This window comes from Papaver somniferum, chromosome 7 (genome assembly GCF_003573695.1).
Source record: "Papaver somniferum cultivar HN1 chromosome 7, ASM357369v1, whole genome shotgun sequence".
In the NCBI taxonomy this organism is placed as follows: domain Eukaryota; kingdom Viridiplantae; phylum Streptophyta; class Magnoliopsida; order Ranunculales; family Papaveraceae; genus Papaver; species Papaver somniferum.
The window spans coordinates 102670430-102687100 of NC_039364.1; the positions used below are offsets into that span (position 1 = coordinate 102670430).

General features: G+C 35.5%; 1 protein-coding gene across 1 annotated transcript; it reads right to left on the reverse strand.

Annotated features, from left to right (window-relative positions):
- Window positions 1–15877: 15877 nt before the first annotated feature.
- On the reverse strand, window positions 15878–16468 carry LOC113295013. Its single transcript, XM_026543375.1, has one exon. It carries the CDS (start codon window positions 16466–16468, stop codon window positions 15878–15880), a length of 591 nt encoding a protein of 196 aa, XP_026399160.1.
- Window positions 16469–16671: the final 203 nt, after the last annotated feature.

The following is a 16671-nucleotide window of genomic DNA, read 5'->3' on the forward strand; positions in this document are numbered from 1 at the left end:
TCGGGTTCGAGAACTACGCCGGTTCACGGACTAGGTTCGCGGAGTTAAGTTAATCGGTTGATTTTTCCAAACTCAGCAGAAATTCTCGGAAAGAGAACTTCCGCCAGTTCGCGGACTGGGTTTACGTACTGAGTTCGCGGACTTAGCACACAAACGAGTTTTGGAAAATCCAGCAGAAATTTTCGGTCGAGAACTTCCGACAGTTCGCGGACTTGGAAAGCCAATTCCACAATCCTCCTGATTTCTCTTGATCAACAAAGTTCGAAAACTTCGGTTCAAGGAATACATGGTTATGTAATCTAAACTCTCATTTCAATCATTGAGACATTCTCAGAGGACGATATGTAGCTGTTACTCACAGACCGATTCACGTCAGAGCAATTCTCAAAGTGATTGAAACTTTTTCATGACTTTCATCACTAGGTGAAGATAAACTTGATCAAAACGCTTTACCAACACACGATTTCGAGATAAAAGATAAGCAATGACTGCTCAACTCGAAATGTCAAATGTGTATGATCTAGTCTATATAGCATACGACTTTTGTGTCATAAGAAGTAGGAGATAGAATAGATAGACTTTTGAGTGATAGATAAGTTCAAGTCTCCACATACCTTTTTGTTGATGAAGTTCCACGGTTCCTTGTATAGATATTCGTCGTTGTATGATGAATCGCCATGAAATCCTTGAGCTCAACTATACTTTTCTATCCTAGTCTGAGACTTAGCTATGTAGGCTAGAAATCAAGACTCATAGTTTTGATCACTAACATTGACAAACATGCTTGATATAGCAACGCATGCGAGGTCGACCGAGCTATGCTCTAACATCATTTGCTTGGTTTTCTACAGCACCAAAGTTAGCGCCTCCTGAGTATGTCATGGTGAATAGGCACAAGCCTCCGGGTGTGGTCGCCAAATGTTGAGGGGTGAATTTGATTCTGGTTCTACCCGTCCTAGCTGCACCAAGTGGCCTCACTATACCCAGAATAACAAGAGAGAGAGAGAGTTGTCTTTTTTGTACCTTGTCCTTCTTTATATAGACTTTACAAAAGCCTATTCCTTTTATGACATCATGTCATGTGTCCTAAACTTCTCTAATTACCACTAATGCCATTCCTTCTCTAATAAAACCTCCTTCTTTCCTATTGATTCATCCCTTGCCTTTTCCATCTAATTGGATGTTTTCTTAGTGGACTTGGGTTTTAGTCCCCATGTCCCATCTCGGGCTTGCCTTCCTTTTAGAGGCACACTAGCCCGGCTAAGGGGTTTCATTTTTCATGTATCAACATTGATCATTTGATCACTTGAAAATTACTTGAACCTAATGGTATGTGTAAGATTACCATTATCGTCTTCTAAGGATGTTTCAATGATTGAAATAAAAGTTTAGAACAATTACCATGTTTTGATACAACACGGTATGCATACCCAGTATGCGAACTGTATTGTGATGATTCAGGTTCGGAACTCTTGTTTGCTTACCTAGTATGCAAACGGATTCACCTGAGAAGGTCCGAAACTCTTGTTTGCATACCTAGTATGCGAACGGGTTTACCTGAGTTGGGTCCGGAGCTGCTGCTCGGAACACAATGGTTGAGTTTTAAAATCGGTAGTGTATGATTCTCATACTCATGAACTAAAACATTTATGATTTAAGGAATACAAATTTACTTTTCAAATCGTGGCTTAATGTTCATGAATTGACTCTTGTATAAGTACTTTGTACAATCACGAATCAAACCGATTTCGTTTCAATTTGTTCATAAATATTTCTATGAGATAGTGAACAATTGAACACCTCTATTGAAGCATAATTAGATTCATTTGATTATCTATCATGATTGATTGATCATAATATTTTATCTAGAAGTGTTAGATGAATACGGCTAATTCAAAAGTGTTCATATGGATAACTTCGGTTAACTGTTATTGAGCCAACCCAATATACACGTTTAGGTACGGTTACCCATTTCTAAATATAAGTATATTTCATTTGTGTGTAACAAGCTAAGACCATGTAATGGTGGATATTAATTGCTTAATTTCTAAGCAGACTTAACTTGGATCTTAAATCAGGAGTTCATCTAACGGTGAATATCAATTACTTTTTTACTAATCTATCTTAGCTTTGATTGTAAGCAACCCTGATTTGAAAGACTATATAAGGGAGAACTCTAGAAGCTGGGAAATTTAATCCCGACACACTCGTGTGTCCTAGATGTAAACTAGAGTCGATTCTCCTTTAACCTACCAAAACCATTATTAGGTTAACGACTTGAAGACTTCATTTGGGATTCGTGAAGCCAGATCCAACTATTTTCTCTGTAGTTGCGTATCTTGATCTTACTTGTTCTATCGTATTGAGTTTTATATTCTCTAAGATTTACTCGAGAATCATCTCCGATAGGTAAGATATAAAAAGTAATCACAACAGTTCTTCGTCTCAGACTCTTGTGATTCCGCAATAACTTCTTATATTTATCAGTTAGGTTATTGTGAGGTGCAAGGTAGTTAATATCGCGTATCGGTATCGTATCGGTCGGGTCCTATACACCTATACAAATGATGTTTTTACAGGCGATACATCATTTAATATAGAATTTTAAATAATTATAAAAGCATAGTAAAAAATAATAAGAATCATACACATATCTCAAATTTCCAAAATACAAGGTGGTTTATTAGAGGATCTCCAATAGTCATTGTGTGTGCTTCCTATGTGGCAACACAAATAAGACATCCTCAATCTATTTTTCCTTAAAATTGGGGAGAGAACAAAAATCCATCTTTAACAGTATTGCATGTAACATCTTCTTTTAATTAGTATAAATTTTATTTTCCATAATTAAGATTTTATTAGAGCTAAAAATAGTTAGTTAATATATTAAAGTCAATTCAATTAAGTAAAATCTGACTAGGATGGTAGACAATGTCAAGGGGAATGTCTAAAACTAGACATTCACCTTGACAATGTCTACCCAAAGTCATTTATACATTGTTTTAAGACATCATGGTTGGAGAATGATTTTAGAAAAAATGGATGTGTATCCTAGGTGGATTTTGACATTTATCTCCACACACATGCCATTGGAGAAGCTCTTAGCCAACGTTGTGATTGTTGTCCCATTATGCCAGTAAATCTTATCTTTTGTATCCTTCATATTTATCTTTTATATTTCTCTACCTTGCAATTGAAATACAGTTTTCATCTTATATCCTACCATATAGTCATTGATTTTATATTATAAACATATTAGGGCTTTTTACCTTCTCCAATTGACATTGTACTTGTCTGTAAAGACTAGATGCATGTTGATGAAAAATTTATCCACGAAACCGATATTATCGGTGTACAAGTAAAATCGATATATCGGTCTGTAACGGCATGTACAACCGATAATATCATTTCGTCTTTGTATCGCCGATATTTTCGATATCGTATAAGTATTTTCTGACATCCGATAAAAACCTGTAATATCGACCTGTACAACAGATATTGACTACCTTGGTGAGGTGACTAATATTTCTAGGTTGCTCTTCGGGAGTATAAAACATGATTATTAGTTGATTCCTGTTCACCTTGGTCGTTGTATCAAAAGACGAAATAAAAAGAATAAATGATATACATATCTATGGAAGACAGATTTGTTTATAAGTCTTCGACTTTGGGTCGTAGCAACTCTTAGTTGTGGTTAAGATCATCTAAGGTAATCAAGTGCGCAGAGTCCTGCTGGGATTCAAGAGGCTTAAGGAACGCGACTGTACCTTAATCGGTGTGAGACTTGGTTAGGGCTCAACTACACTCCAGTCCGAAGTTAACTTGTAGTAGGCTAGAGTCTGTAGCGGCTTAATACAGTGTGGTGTTCAAATATGGACTAGGTCCCGGGGGTTTTCTGCACTTGCGGTTTCCTCGTTAACAAAATTTCTGGTGTATGTGTTTTATTTTCTGCATTATATTTGTTTATATAATTTAAATATCACAAGTTGTGAGTAGTTCAGTCAGTTGATAAATCCGACCTTGATTGTTGGATAGAACTTGACTGACACTTGGACATTGGTCTTTGGTACCGTCCAAGTTATTCTCATATCAATCGGTCTCACAGATTTGTATCTTGTTGATTTACTGATTGTATTGAGAAAGAGATAAATCCCTTTGATATCTTTCTTGATCGAGTCTCACTTTTAAGTTGGTGCTCTCGGAATTATATTGAAGTTTAGTCCATACAGATTTCCGAACGAAATATTGAGTTTGGTTGTTATACCCCCGTGTTTTCAGACGACACTAAGAGGAGTTTTAGTTAGTCACCTACTTGCATGACCTTAAGTGTAGAAATACTAGTCTTAATTGATTTTCTTTTGAGATTCAAAGATGGCAGCACCCATCGAGAGGCATTACTTTTCACCCTGGTTTACACGTTTGGAGCATGCATTATACCTTCATTCAAAGCCCTCACCATATTGCCAAAATTTCATTACCAATTCACTTCAATCCATCCAGCTAGATTTATGTTAGTCAGCATATACTCTACAAAATCATATTCATACCTCTACCACTTTTTACCCATTTTTGTTACATTAATGAGAGTTGAACTGAGAAATTCAAATAATTGGATAATAAATGTTCAACTCCATTGTGTGGCGTGCACCATACTATCCTTATTACTAAAAAAATCTCTGTTTCAAGTACTAAACAAACTCCCTTAAAGAGAAAAACATATGTCTTTATCAGAAATAGATGTGGACATCTCATATTTGACCGTGTGCCCCTTTATGGGTCAAATATCAGCATCTCCAAAGAATTTCTGCTTGCAGGAATACCTCATCTACATTATGAATTTATATTCATAGTACCATTCATAAATTTTTTAGCCTTATCCCATTTTATACACATTGTCATCACCTCACTTTTGATTCTTTCTGCATCAAGTCTAATTTTAAGGATAACAAAGCTACTTCTATTCAGATAGTTCAGCACTCCCAACTGGTATATCACTATCATACCAAAGGCGAACACATAAATATATCATTATTTCTCCCAAGTCACCAACTTCTATATCATCCTCACCATCCACTTCAAAAACACTTATCACCTGTTTGTCTCACATCTCTCATTCTCCCATATATGAATATTCATTCCTTCTCAAATGGATACTCAAAATACTCCATAATTACCACCTTATTCAATAGAAAAGGATATTCAAGAACTTTCAAACCAAATGTCTGAGAAACTTACCTTACTAAACAAGCTACCTTCATTCCTTACAAAACCCGCCTTCATAGACAAAACAGTAGTAGTGGTTGAACATGATAACAATTAGAAATAGTTTATAATTGATAATATATGTACTAATTTTTTTAGTCCATATTATACAGTTAGGATCTATATTTGCAACCAGTTGCCACTAATTTAAACCCCGACAATCACTACCTTCAGTGGTCCGAAGAAAAAGATTTTTATCTGTTTTATAACTAAAGTAGATTTTAATAGAGTAAATGAACAGAGGCCTTGGTATGCTTGCAGCTATCTTATTGTTCTTTGTGTAGCTCAACCAACAGGCTAGCATAATAACTGTCAAACTGCTTTCACAGAAGAGCTTATCTGGTTGGTCTTATGTAATGTTCCAAATGAACGTACTAATTTTGAAGATTTTAAGCAATTAACTTTCAAATTTGGAGTATTGGTTAAAGTTAAAGACCCTTATGACAACCATCTGTTAGAGCATTGCTCGGTCGAACTCACGTGTGTTACTATCTCAAGCTTGTTGTCAAATTTAGTTGTCAAAATTATATCTTGATTTCTAGTCTACAATTAGTTAAGTCTCGGTTTAGGATAGAAGTGTAGTTGAGAAACGAACATCACGACAGTCATCATTGCGTTCTACTGTTTGAAGGCGAAGATCAACCAAAACTGTTGGAGAACTTCTTCAACAAAAGGTAAGTGAAGACTGATCCGCCTATTTCTCAAGTTATATTCATCTTTTTATCTATGAGAAGATGTCGCATAACTAACTAGACTATCATAAGCATATCAAGAATTTCGAGTCGAGAATGAATTACCAAATTAAGGAATTTCTCGAAATATGACCAAGCTTAATGAACATAGTTCATACTTGATGAATTTCGGTTAAGGACAATTTATTATTCATAATCAAAATCATGATTCAAATTTTATCATTCGAAAATAGCTTGCAACAATGATATGTAACATTGATGTTATTCGGGAATGTTTCAAGTCGATTTAGAGAGAAATATAGAACTACTGTAGATTCGGATATAAGGAAATGTATATCAGTCTTACAAACTGGTCAAATTGTTATAAGTTCGAAGTCGTAATACATGTACTCGTACACGTAGCGTAGTAGCTATATGTCGACAAATAAATTTTTGGTACGCATATTCATATGCACATCTATAAAGTCTGGGAGATCGTGAATCCATATTAGTACTCAAACTAGTACGTATTAGAAAAGAACTGTGAGTCACAGAACCGTCTTGGTATCCATACCGGTACACGTATGATAGACTTTCGGGATTGCCTATATATAATAACCACAATCGCACGGTGTCTAAATAGTAGACAAATGCAAGTACGGATCGAACCCACAGGGAGCGGTGGAAATACTCTAATCAATATCTCTAATCAACTAACCAACAATAATGCTTTTGGATTTTTGAAAGAATAATAACAGAAAAATAAACTAAAGTAACAAAACGAATCAAATGGGAAAGTTGATAACCAGGGTTTATGGGTTCCACTACTATTTCTAATTGAGTATTCGAATTCCAAATATGCATTTATATCTTCGTTCTACCGCAACACCTATTATTGCTATAATTATCGCATAATAAACTCGCATCTCCTAAGTATAACCCATCCGAGTTTCCTAAGCATGGACTATCAAATTATAATGACAAGAAGATTATTGAAAATATAATTATCGGTTCATAATCACTACTTGTGTCGTCTAAGCGTAACCCATCAAATGATTTAACCTAAGCATGGATTATCAAATACCGTAACAAATAAAATTGGAACACGAAATACATTTATGCATTTAGGCTTTTACTTCGGACAAAGCCGGTGAAGCAATAACAAATATTATTTATAAAATCAATAAATCATAAACGTTGGATTTCGACAATTCCTAATACCAAATTAATCCAAATTCAATTGGTCTAATGCTCAAAGTAATTTTCTCCATAAAACCCTAGTCACAAGTTTTACCAATACATGGATTTCTCAAAAGCCATAAAAAATGATAATAAGGGAAAAGAAATTAAACCACAAGAGTCGTCTCTTTCCCTCTTATATCTTCTCTTCGATGTCCTTCACGGCTGCTCAATCCCCTCTCCTCCACAGTGAACTGACAGCGAAAACTGCACAGAAAGACCTAACCCAAAATCCTCCATAGCCGACCTCTCTTTCTGTCTATTTCTCTTAGGGAGTTAGGGTAAATATAGGGGGAAATTAAGCGCAAGCCCAAAGAAAATAATATTCTCATTGTCAGGCCCACAATTAATTTTAGGTACCAAGACACCCATAATTATTTCCGTGACACCCATAATTATATGAAATTATTAAAAATGTCTGCATGACGGATTATGCATCCGCATGACGGGTTATGCATCAGGGGTATAATTGGCAACGCAACTTGGATATAACATATCTAAAAATCCGCGCCTTGCAATTTTACAAAGTTTATATCGTTGGAAATCTTTTTAAGAGAGCTATGCAACGAGTACAAACAACAATATGAAATTTTTGTTTTTCACGAAAAAACGGAGGTGATCATCATTTTAGGCAAAATTTCGAAAACTAAGTACACAACCATTATGCAGCCACAAAAAAAGATGCATAACACATTCTGCAGACGCATAACGAATTATGCAACCATTTTCTCGACTGCATAACAAATTATGCATCTGCATAACAAAGTTATGCATCTATAACAAGTTATGTAACCATTGTTTTGGTTTTTTTTAGTGTGTACATAAAAAATTGATGCATAATGCAGTATGCGTCCATATTTACGGATGCATATCAGGTTATGCATCTATTTTCTCGATGCATAAAATATTGTGCAACAATTTTCTCGATGCATAATGCATTATGCAGTCATATTTTCACGACTGCATAACATGTTATGTATATATTATTGTAGGTGCATGACAAGTTATGCAACCTTATTTTTTGTTGGTTTCAGTACTAACAAAAAAGTAGCTGCATAACGGGTTATGCAACCATTCTCTGGACTGCATAACAAGTTATGCAAACAAAAAAAGACTGCATAACTTATCATGCACCTACAATAATAGCTGCATAACGTGTTATGCAATCATTTTCTGCACTTCATAACAAGTTATTTTGCATTTGCATTATATACCACATGCATATTATGAAATTGTTGCAGCATTTATCTACCTCAAGCACCTAATTGGCTAATCACTTAAATATCACGAACCTGCCTATTAAATTACACTATCCTAAAATAATGCAAATGTACAACATGATATATAATGAATCAAGGTTGACATAAAGATACAATTACCACGAAGTATTCCAATCAAAAAATCAAACCAAAACATCACAATGAATGTATGTTATTTTACCTATTAAACTGAAATGGTTGTGCAAATGACAGTACATTTGCTACAGATTACTAATAAGTATCAAACATGTCTACGTACTCGCATTATAAAAAGGACCGACTAATAATCCATTTGAGTGTGCAAACACTTACGTACCTCTGCTTCGACGAATAAGCTTAATCCAACAACTAGAAAATGTGCTAGAGCCATGCATCAATAAGCCCTGACCCATCAAAATTTCGAGATTGAAAAATCCTCAAAAATATAGTCCGAGCATCACTTTTTAAGTTGAAATGAAAGATTCTCCATTGCCTCCCCAAAATACCTCCCTCCATGTTAGATGCATGTCATTACTCCACAAACTGAAATAAAGATTAATTCTAAATTTGCAATATCACCTCGTGATCTGTGTTTAGGAAGATGAAAATGGACCAGCAATTCCAACTCCACCTTATATTGTTTGCCAAATGTAATCCAGAACTTGGCGAGACGAAAAGCCTCTAACAGAGCGTAAAACGTCATCTCTTACCCACCGTCATCGGACAAGTAGAGACTGAAATTCTCAGCTGGGTACTTAAAAGCCATCACTAAAAAAAGTGTTAATCACCATTATTGGTGGCTCTATTATCCGCCGTACATACAAATACAAATATAAATACAAATACACACCAGGTAAATTCTCCTCATATCTGCAATGAAACAACGCGAACGCCAAAATTGAATTCTAATTATAAAGACAATGCAAGAGCAATTATAAATATAAGGTTTTAGAGACTGTTGTTCATACAACCACCGACTCCCAACATAACAATCCACTGCTAATGATTTCGAAGGATTTCTCAAGTATGTAATTGTGTTATGTGATTGTCCGTTTTTCTACATGATTACCTAGGACAAAAACATTTTCTAGGCATACACAATTCGAACCCAATTTCATTCACACAAGTGAAAAGTCAAAACACAACCACATAATTAAACACCCAATTATCAGATCTAATTGATACTTGGAAAAACAAACAACTTTGAACATTTCTAATTCACTCTCTGATTCAGTGATTACCGGTAATTATATCAGATCTTAAATCTTCTGTAGATGAGCACTCTCCAGTTAGATCTACAGTGGTTCTCAAAGTCTGTAGATACAGGTAAACCATTAAACCAAAACCTAATGAAACAAAAGTGTAATCAATAATTTCTCTCTTCATTGCAGCCAGACAAGAAAAGTTCATTCATCGGGAAGAAAGAAGAAAAAGTTTTGAAGAAAAAGAGAAAAACAACAAAAAAGACGAAAACATGATTTTATAAATAATGGGTTTCGGAGGAATTTTTCTCTATAAAATGGATGCGTGCGTGAACTTCTCCGTCCTTGGATTTCACGCCATGTAGTTTTCACAAAAACTAAATATAGTCTGCTCCGTACAGTTTAACTAAGACCTAGCAGATGCCAAGGCCCAGTCCGATACCCATATCCTCTAGCCACCATCAGTGATTGCAGCATCTCAGCCAACCCACTTGCCTTAATCTTTCGTGAACAACACAACTTCAACCATTTCTCCGGACTTAGATTAGCATGCACCCTGACCTTCCTACTCCAACTGTCGCCGGACTAAGAAGAGGACCTTGAACATCGTCGTCCGCAGATGGATAAAGACGATGCCAAGAATCACTATGTTGAAGTACTCGTTCTCTTCTTACTGTCATCTCTTCTTTCTTTGTTTGCTTCATTCAAATACAAAATCTCATGATCCTCTCTGTTCATCCACACAATTAACGGAAGCAGCAGTAGCATCAACAATCGATCCGTACGAACCCCAAAACTACTTGGCTGATTCGAAGATAACTTCATCTTCATTTTTCATTACGTCTGGTCTACTCATGCATCCACCAAAACAACCCATTCATCCAAACAGATGGATCGACTTCTTCCTTCACTGACTTCCGCCCTTAGTACCAGCTCCGGCAAAGCTTCCCTGACTTGGCCAACACACGACCTCAACCAAATCCATAAATCTCTCAATCGATGCCACAACAAACTTCTTTTCTCCATAAATATTCACGGCAGCATAACTAAAAAACGTTATTGCATGAATGAGATATGAAAACTCTATGCCTTTGATAAAGAAGAGGGTATTCCACTAAGAAAATGAGGTAAGCTGAACACGTCCACCGCCTAATTCCCTTTACATCTGACATCTGGTGGGGTTCCACGTGTTTGCATAAAAGCAAACAAAAATCCTTTGTTTTAGCTGCATCATTCTCTGGCCATTAACTCTCGAGATGGTGGTGCCGCAACATGACTATTTTAAGCTCCCACTTCTTTGGTGTTGTCAGTAACATTATATGTTTGTCTCAAGCGCTAATTTAGCTTCAAATTAAGCCATTATCCTCGGATGATCGGATATGCACGTAATTTCTACAAAATCACTAAAATCGTATCATTAGTCAAAATATTGAATTCTACCTAACATAAATATGGGTATAAAACGTAGCACATATGTGTTTATCAACGTACCAGAAAAGTTATGTAGAGTTCAAATTGCGGCTATGTTATAAATAATATCCATACCAGTACGCATACCAAAAAAGTTCTGTGAACTCTGGAACTCCGTTATGTCTTAAGGTTTACAAACCGGTACACGCACCGTGACATAAATGTTCACGAGCATGTTTAGTAATAGTACCTTATACGCTTACTTACCATGTCGATTAAATTCATATGCACATAAATTATTTCTCCAAGATAAATTGCATTTGAATAATTTCTAAAAACAGCATAGACATATTTGATCACTTCACTGTGTTAAGTGTTTATGAAAATTCTCAAGCTTATATTTAAGTTAGATAGGTTCGGCTAACCATTCATGAGCGTAGTTTTATACACGGTTCGGTTATGCTTCATCCTAACCTGAGTGTATATCTTGTTATGTAAATCAGATTCAAAGATTCATCTAGCGGTGAATATTGATTGCTTGGTTTCAAAGCTATCTTAGTTTAAACCTAAAGCAACCTATGCTTTATAAAAGGGAAACTTCAAGCAACTAGGATCTTTGAATCCCGACACTACTTTTGTTGGTGTGTCCTAGTTGTAACTAAAGTCGTCATATTCCTAAAACCCATTTTAGAGCAGGAAACAAAAGAATTGTGTGTAATCTGGATAAAGCATTTTATAATGTGCACTGGCTAGAAGCTTATCCAAGTTGGGGGTATAAAGTTGGAACAAGAGGTACGTATGATCATAGTCCTTTATTTGGAGCAAATGCTACTCTTCCCAAACCTTCAAATGTTCCATTCAGAGTTCTAAAGGTGTGGATGATTCACGAAGGTTTCAAAAAAGTTATTGAAGAAGCATGGAAAATTGAAGTGAGAGGCAATCCAGGTTTCATTTTCCTGTCAAAGCTTAAACATCTTAAAGTAATAATAAAAAATTGGAACTGGAATGTTTTTGGGGATGTGAAGAAAAAACTTAAGCAAGCAGATGATGAAGTAATGAAACTATCTCTTATCTCAGATCATTCTCCTAGTAACATTAAATTGCTAAATCAACTTGTAACAGTTAGAGGAGTTCAAGAGGTGATAACTCAACATCAACAAGAAATAGAAAGACAAAAAGCTAGAGTTAAATGGCTTAAGTTTGGTGCTACCAATACAAAGTTCTTTCATGTAAACATGAAATCAGGCAGATGCATAATACCATAGTGGAACTAGAAAATGAAGAGGGTGAACTTATAGCAACCCAACAGGGGATAGCTGACATTTTGGTGAATCATTTTGAAGCTAAATTTAAATATAAAGAAGTTCAAATTTCTGAGGAGATTTTTGAATCTGTTCCTAAAGTAATTCATAGTGCAGATAATGGAAAATTGGAAGCTACCCCTTCAACAGATGGAGTGAAGCAAGCCGTATTTGATCTAGACCCAGATAGCTCAACTGGACCAGATGGTTTTGGAGGATGGTTCTATAGGATGGCTTGGGATATAATCAGTGAAGATTTTACTAAAACAATCCAATTTTGTTGGGAAAAAGAATTCCCAGCGGATGCTAACTTTTTAATGCTTTTTCCAAAAGTCAAAAATGCAAGAAAAGCAAATCAATTTAGACCAATTGGTCTAATGAATTTCTGTTTCAAGGTCTTTATCAAAATTATAACAACAACATTGAGCTTTATGGTGCAAAAGATTGTTTCCCCTCAACACGGAGCATTTATTAAGGGGAGAAATATTCAAGATCAAATAATCTAGCATCTGAAATGATTAATGAGCTGGACACTAAGAGAAGAGGAGGTAATGTGGGATTAAAGTTAGATATTTCACAGGCTTATGATTCACTTAGCTGGGAATTTCTTTTCCATGCTTTAAACAAGTTTGGTTTATACAAAAGTTCTGTGGATTCCGAAACTCGGTCATGTTTAAATGGTATCCATACCAATACGCATACCAAAAAAGTTCCATGAACTCCGGAACTCGGTTATGACTTAAGGTTTATATACCGGTACACGTAAAATGTTCACGAACAGGTTAAGTAATAATACATTATACGCCTACTTATCGTGTCGATTAAATTCATATGCACATAAATTATTTCTCCGTGATAATTTGCATTCGAATAATCTCTAACAACACCACAGACATATTTAATCACTTGATTGTGTTAAGTTTTTATGAAAATGCTGAAGCTTATAGTTCAGTTGGATAGCTTCGGATAATAATTCCTGAGTGTGATCTTATACACTGTTTGGTTATGGTTCATCCTAACCTAAGTGTATATTTTGTTATGTAAATAAGATCCAAACATTCATCTAACGGTGGATATTGATTGCCTGATTCCAAAGCTATCTTAGATTAAGCCTAAAGCAACCCATGCTTTGAATGTCTATAAAAGGGGAACTTCAATCAACTAGGATCTTTGAATCCCGACACTAATTTTCTTGGTGTGTACTAGTTGTAATTAGAGTCGTCCTCTTTCTAAAACCCTTTTAGGTTTAGCGACTACAAAGACTTCGTAGGGATTCGTGAAACCGTGCCCAACTATTGTTTAATTATCTTGATAACTCGAGTATCCTGATCTTGTTCAATTGTTGAGATGATCACTTGAACAAGATAGATAAAAATCATCAAAGTTCTCTTCGTCTCATACTTTATTGATTCCACGAGTTTTATACTTGTGAGATAAATAATAATCTAGGATGCACTTTGGATTGCATAAGCCCGGATTTTGAGGTTAGCTAGATTTTGTCTATTTCTATCGATTTCCATCACCTTGATTCTAACTTTTTGATCGCAAAGGAAATAACCTATAGGATTATTTGTGGGAGGCCCATTGGATTAAAGTCTTCAATTGAGTTGAACCAACTCTTAGTTGGTGCGACGTCAACTAAAGGAATCAATTGCGTAGAGTCCTGTTGGGATTAAAGAGGCGTAAGAAGTGCGTTTGTAATTGATTGATGAGAGGGTTTAATTCGATCTCAGTTACATTCCAGCCAAAGTTAATTGGTAGTAAGATAGTGTCTGCAGCGGCTTAATATAGTTTGGTGTTCAATCTGGACTAGGTCCCGGGGTTTTTATGTATTTTCGGTTTCCTCGTTAACAAAACTTCTGGTGTCTGTGTTATTTCTTTTTCCGCATTATATTTTTTATCCTTATAATTGAAATACCAAAACTTGTGCATTAATCAATCAAAGTAGATACATCCATCCTTGTTTGTTGGATACAACTTGATTGATACTTGGAAATTGATCTTTGAAATCACCAAGTACTCTCACCCGGAAATCAGATTCACGGACTTATCTCTGTAAACGTTCTGTTTGTGAGAGATAAAGATAACTCTTAATATTCTTACTTGATTGAGATTCATTAAGTTGAACTCTTGGAATTATATTTGAGTTTTCCCATACATGTTGCATAAGAAAGTTGGTGGTGTATTTTGGTACCCCCACGTTTTCACCATCCTCTAAAGAAAATTGTCAAAATATGTGTTAAAATTGTTGTTCAAAAACCACTTCCCACTGTGATTACTTTGGTGACCAGAGGAAGAATTGAACTATTCTTAATAGAATGTAGATACTTTATGGTACCGAAATCCTTCTGTTACTCATATCATATTATTGATCACAAAGAGATCACATGTACTAAGGTTAAATCGATAATAGTCCACCAAGATGGTTAGTCAAGTCAATCTTCTTCTCATCGAAGTCAGGCATGGTGAATCACTATTTCAAGGTGGATGCCGCCTCAACTAGTTCATGTTTCTTCTAGCTCTGATTCTATGGAAGATTTATCTAACCTACCCAATACTCAACATGATAACATTACTACAGTATTTGAGGATACTCCTACTTCATGTTCTAAAGATAAGGGTGAAGTTATCATTATTCAGGATACTTCGTCATCTTTGATTGATATCTCTATCTTTAGAAAGATCAGTATGGTTCCATTTACTAGTAGATTTACAGCTCTGAAAATTCATAAAGTCGGCCCTATTCAGAACAACATTGTAACTAGTATGTAGAATTAGCTTCATGTCATTCATAACTCCATAGCTCTAATACCAGTTCTACCTGAGTCTCAAAAACATAATCACTCTATTATTCAAACACCTTATGTTAAAAGGTTCAAGCCATCCGCTGTGTAAAATCATCCTCATTCTCTATCAAGGGAGGAAAAAGTTTCACTAGCCGCTGAACATGATGCTCACTCTAACCTAAAGATAAAAATCAATCCTCATGTTGATGCTAGAAAACGTACCCGTTTTGCTAAATCGACTTCGCCTAGTATCATTGTTGTCTCACCAGAGAGTCATATATCTCTTGAACCTTAGTACAATACCATTTTCCCACCTATCATAAATCTTGAGAGTCTTCCACCAACTACCATCCCTAACCAGAAATAACATTTCCACCAACTTGTGAACCCTTATAGTCATTTTCCTGCACCAACTGGTCAATCCTTGGCCAACCATAATGCCTGCAACAATTCTCTTCATGAGGTTGTTGCTTTGGATTTGAATGCAGCATAAGGAACTCAAGAAAGTGATGATTCTCCTAGATCTCACCCTAACAGTAATGTCAATTCTACCAATCAGTTAACGCATACCGCTTTTTTTTTTCCTAAATCATGTAATTATATTAACCAAAGAGATCAAAATTAAAACTTACAGATTAAATCCAAGAAAAATATCAGGGCCCAGAGTTAACTAAAAACAGACCAAAACAATTGGGCCAAATAAAGTTGTAACATACAGCAAGACTAAAAAAAAACACAGAGCAGTACAGAGTTTCTTATATGACATTCTTAAAAACTGAATCTGAAGTATATGCCATCCTCCTCCTCCAGCTGATTCAAGAAACTTGGTTTTTCTTCATAGTATATGATTGTTCCTCTTGCAAGAAGCACTCCCTTGTTGGCCATTTTATCAGCAGAAAAATTTATTTCTCTATAAGAGTGAATGAAAGATATCTCTGAAAGATGTTTTCTAATGTTCTTCCATCTATTTTCAACAATCCATGGTATTTTATCATAACTGAAAGCTAGTAAGAATGCTTTTGAATCAAGCCTGAAGCATACCTTTTCATATTTTTTCTGCACAGCCCATTCACCAGCAACTATCAATGCCATAACTTCTGCCAGATAATTTGTTGTTATCCCCAAACCACCAGAGCCTGCTCCCAAGTATTTATCATGTTCATTCCTTTCCACAAAAAATAGACCTGCAATTCCAGGGTTACCTTTTGAAGCACCATCACAGCATATCATAACTTTCCCTCTGCCAGGTAATTTGAAGAAGCATTGTTTAACCCTTGTCATCTTTATAGCAATACCTGTGATTTTAAAATGAAGTAAGATTTGTAGATCATAAGTATTACCCCATTTTGGCCCTTTCATTCTTAATCCACATTATTTTGTGTAAGATAAAATGCTCTGTTTGAATCTTTCAAAGTTAGGCTCTTCATTCTCATAGATCTTCCTGTTTTCAAAGATCCACCATCACCTTGAAGGCACAGTTGTACCAAACCTCTTGAATTGCCTTACTTTCTTTTTAGCAAAGCTCGGAACTTCTTTAAAAGATGAGGGATTAAGAAATCCGT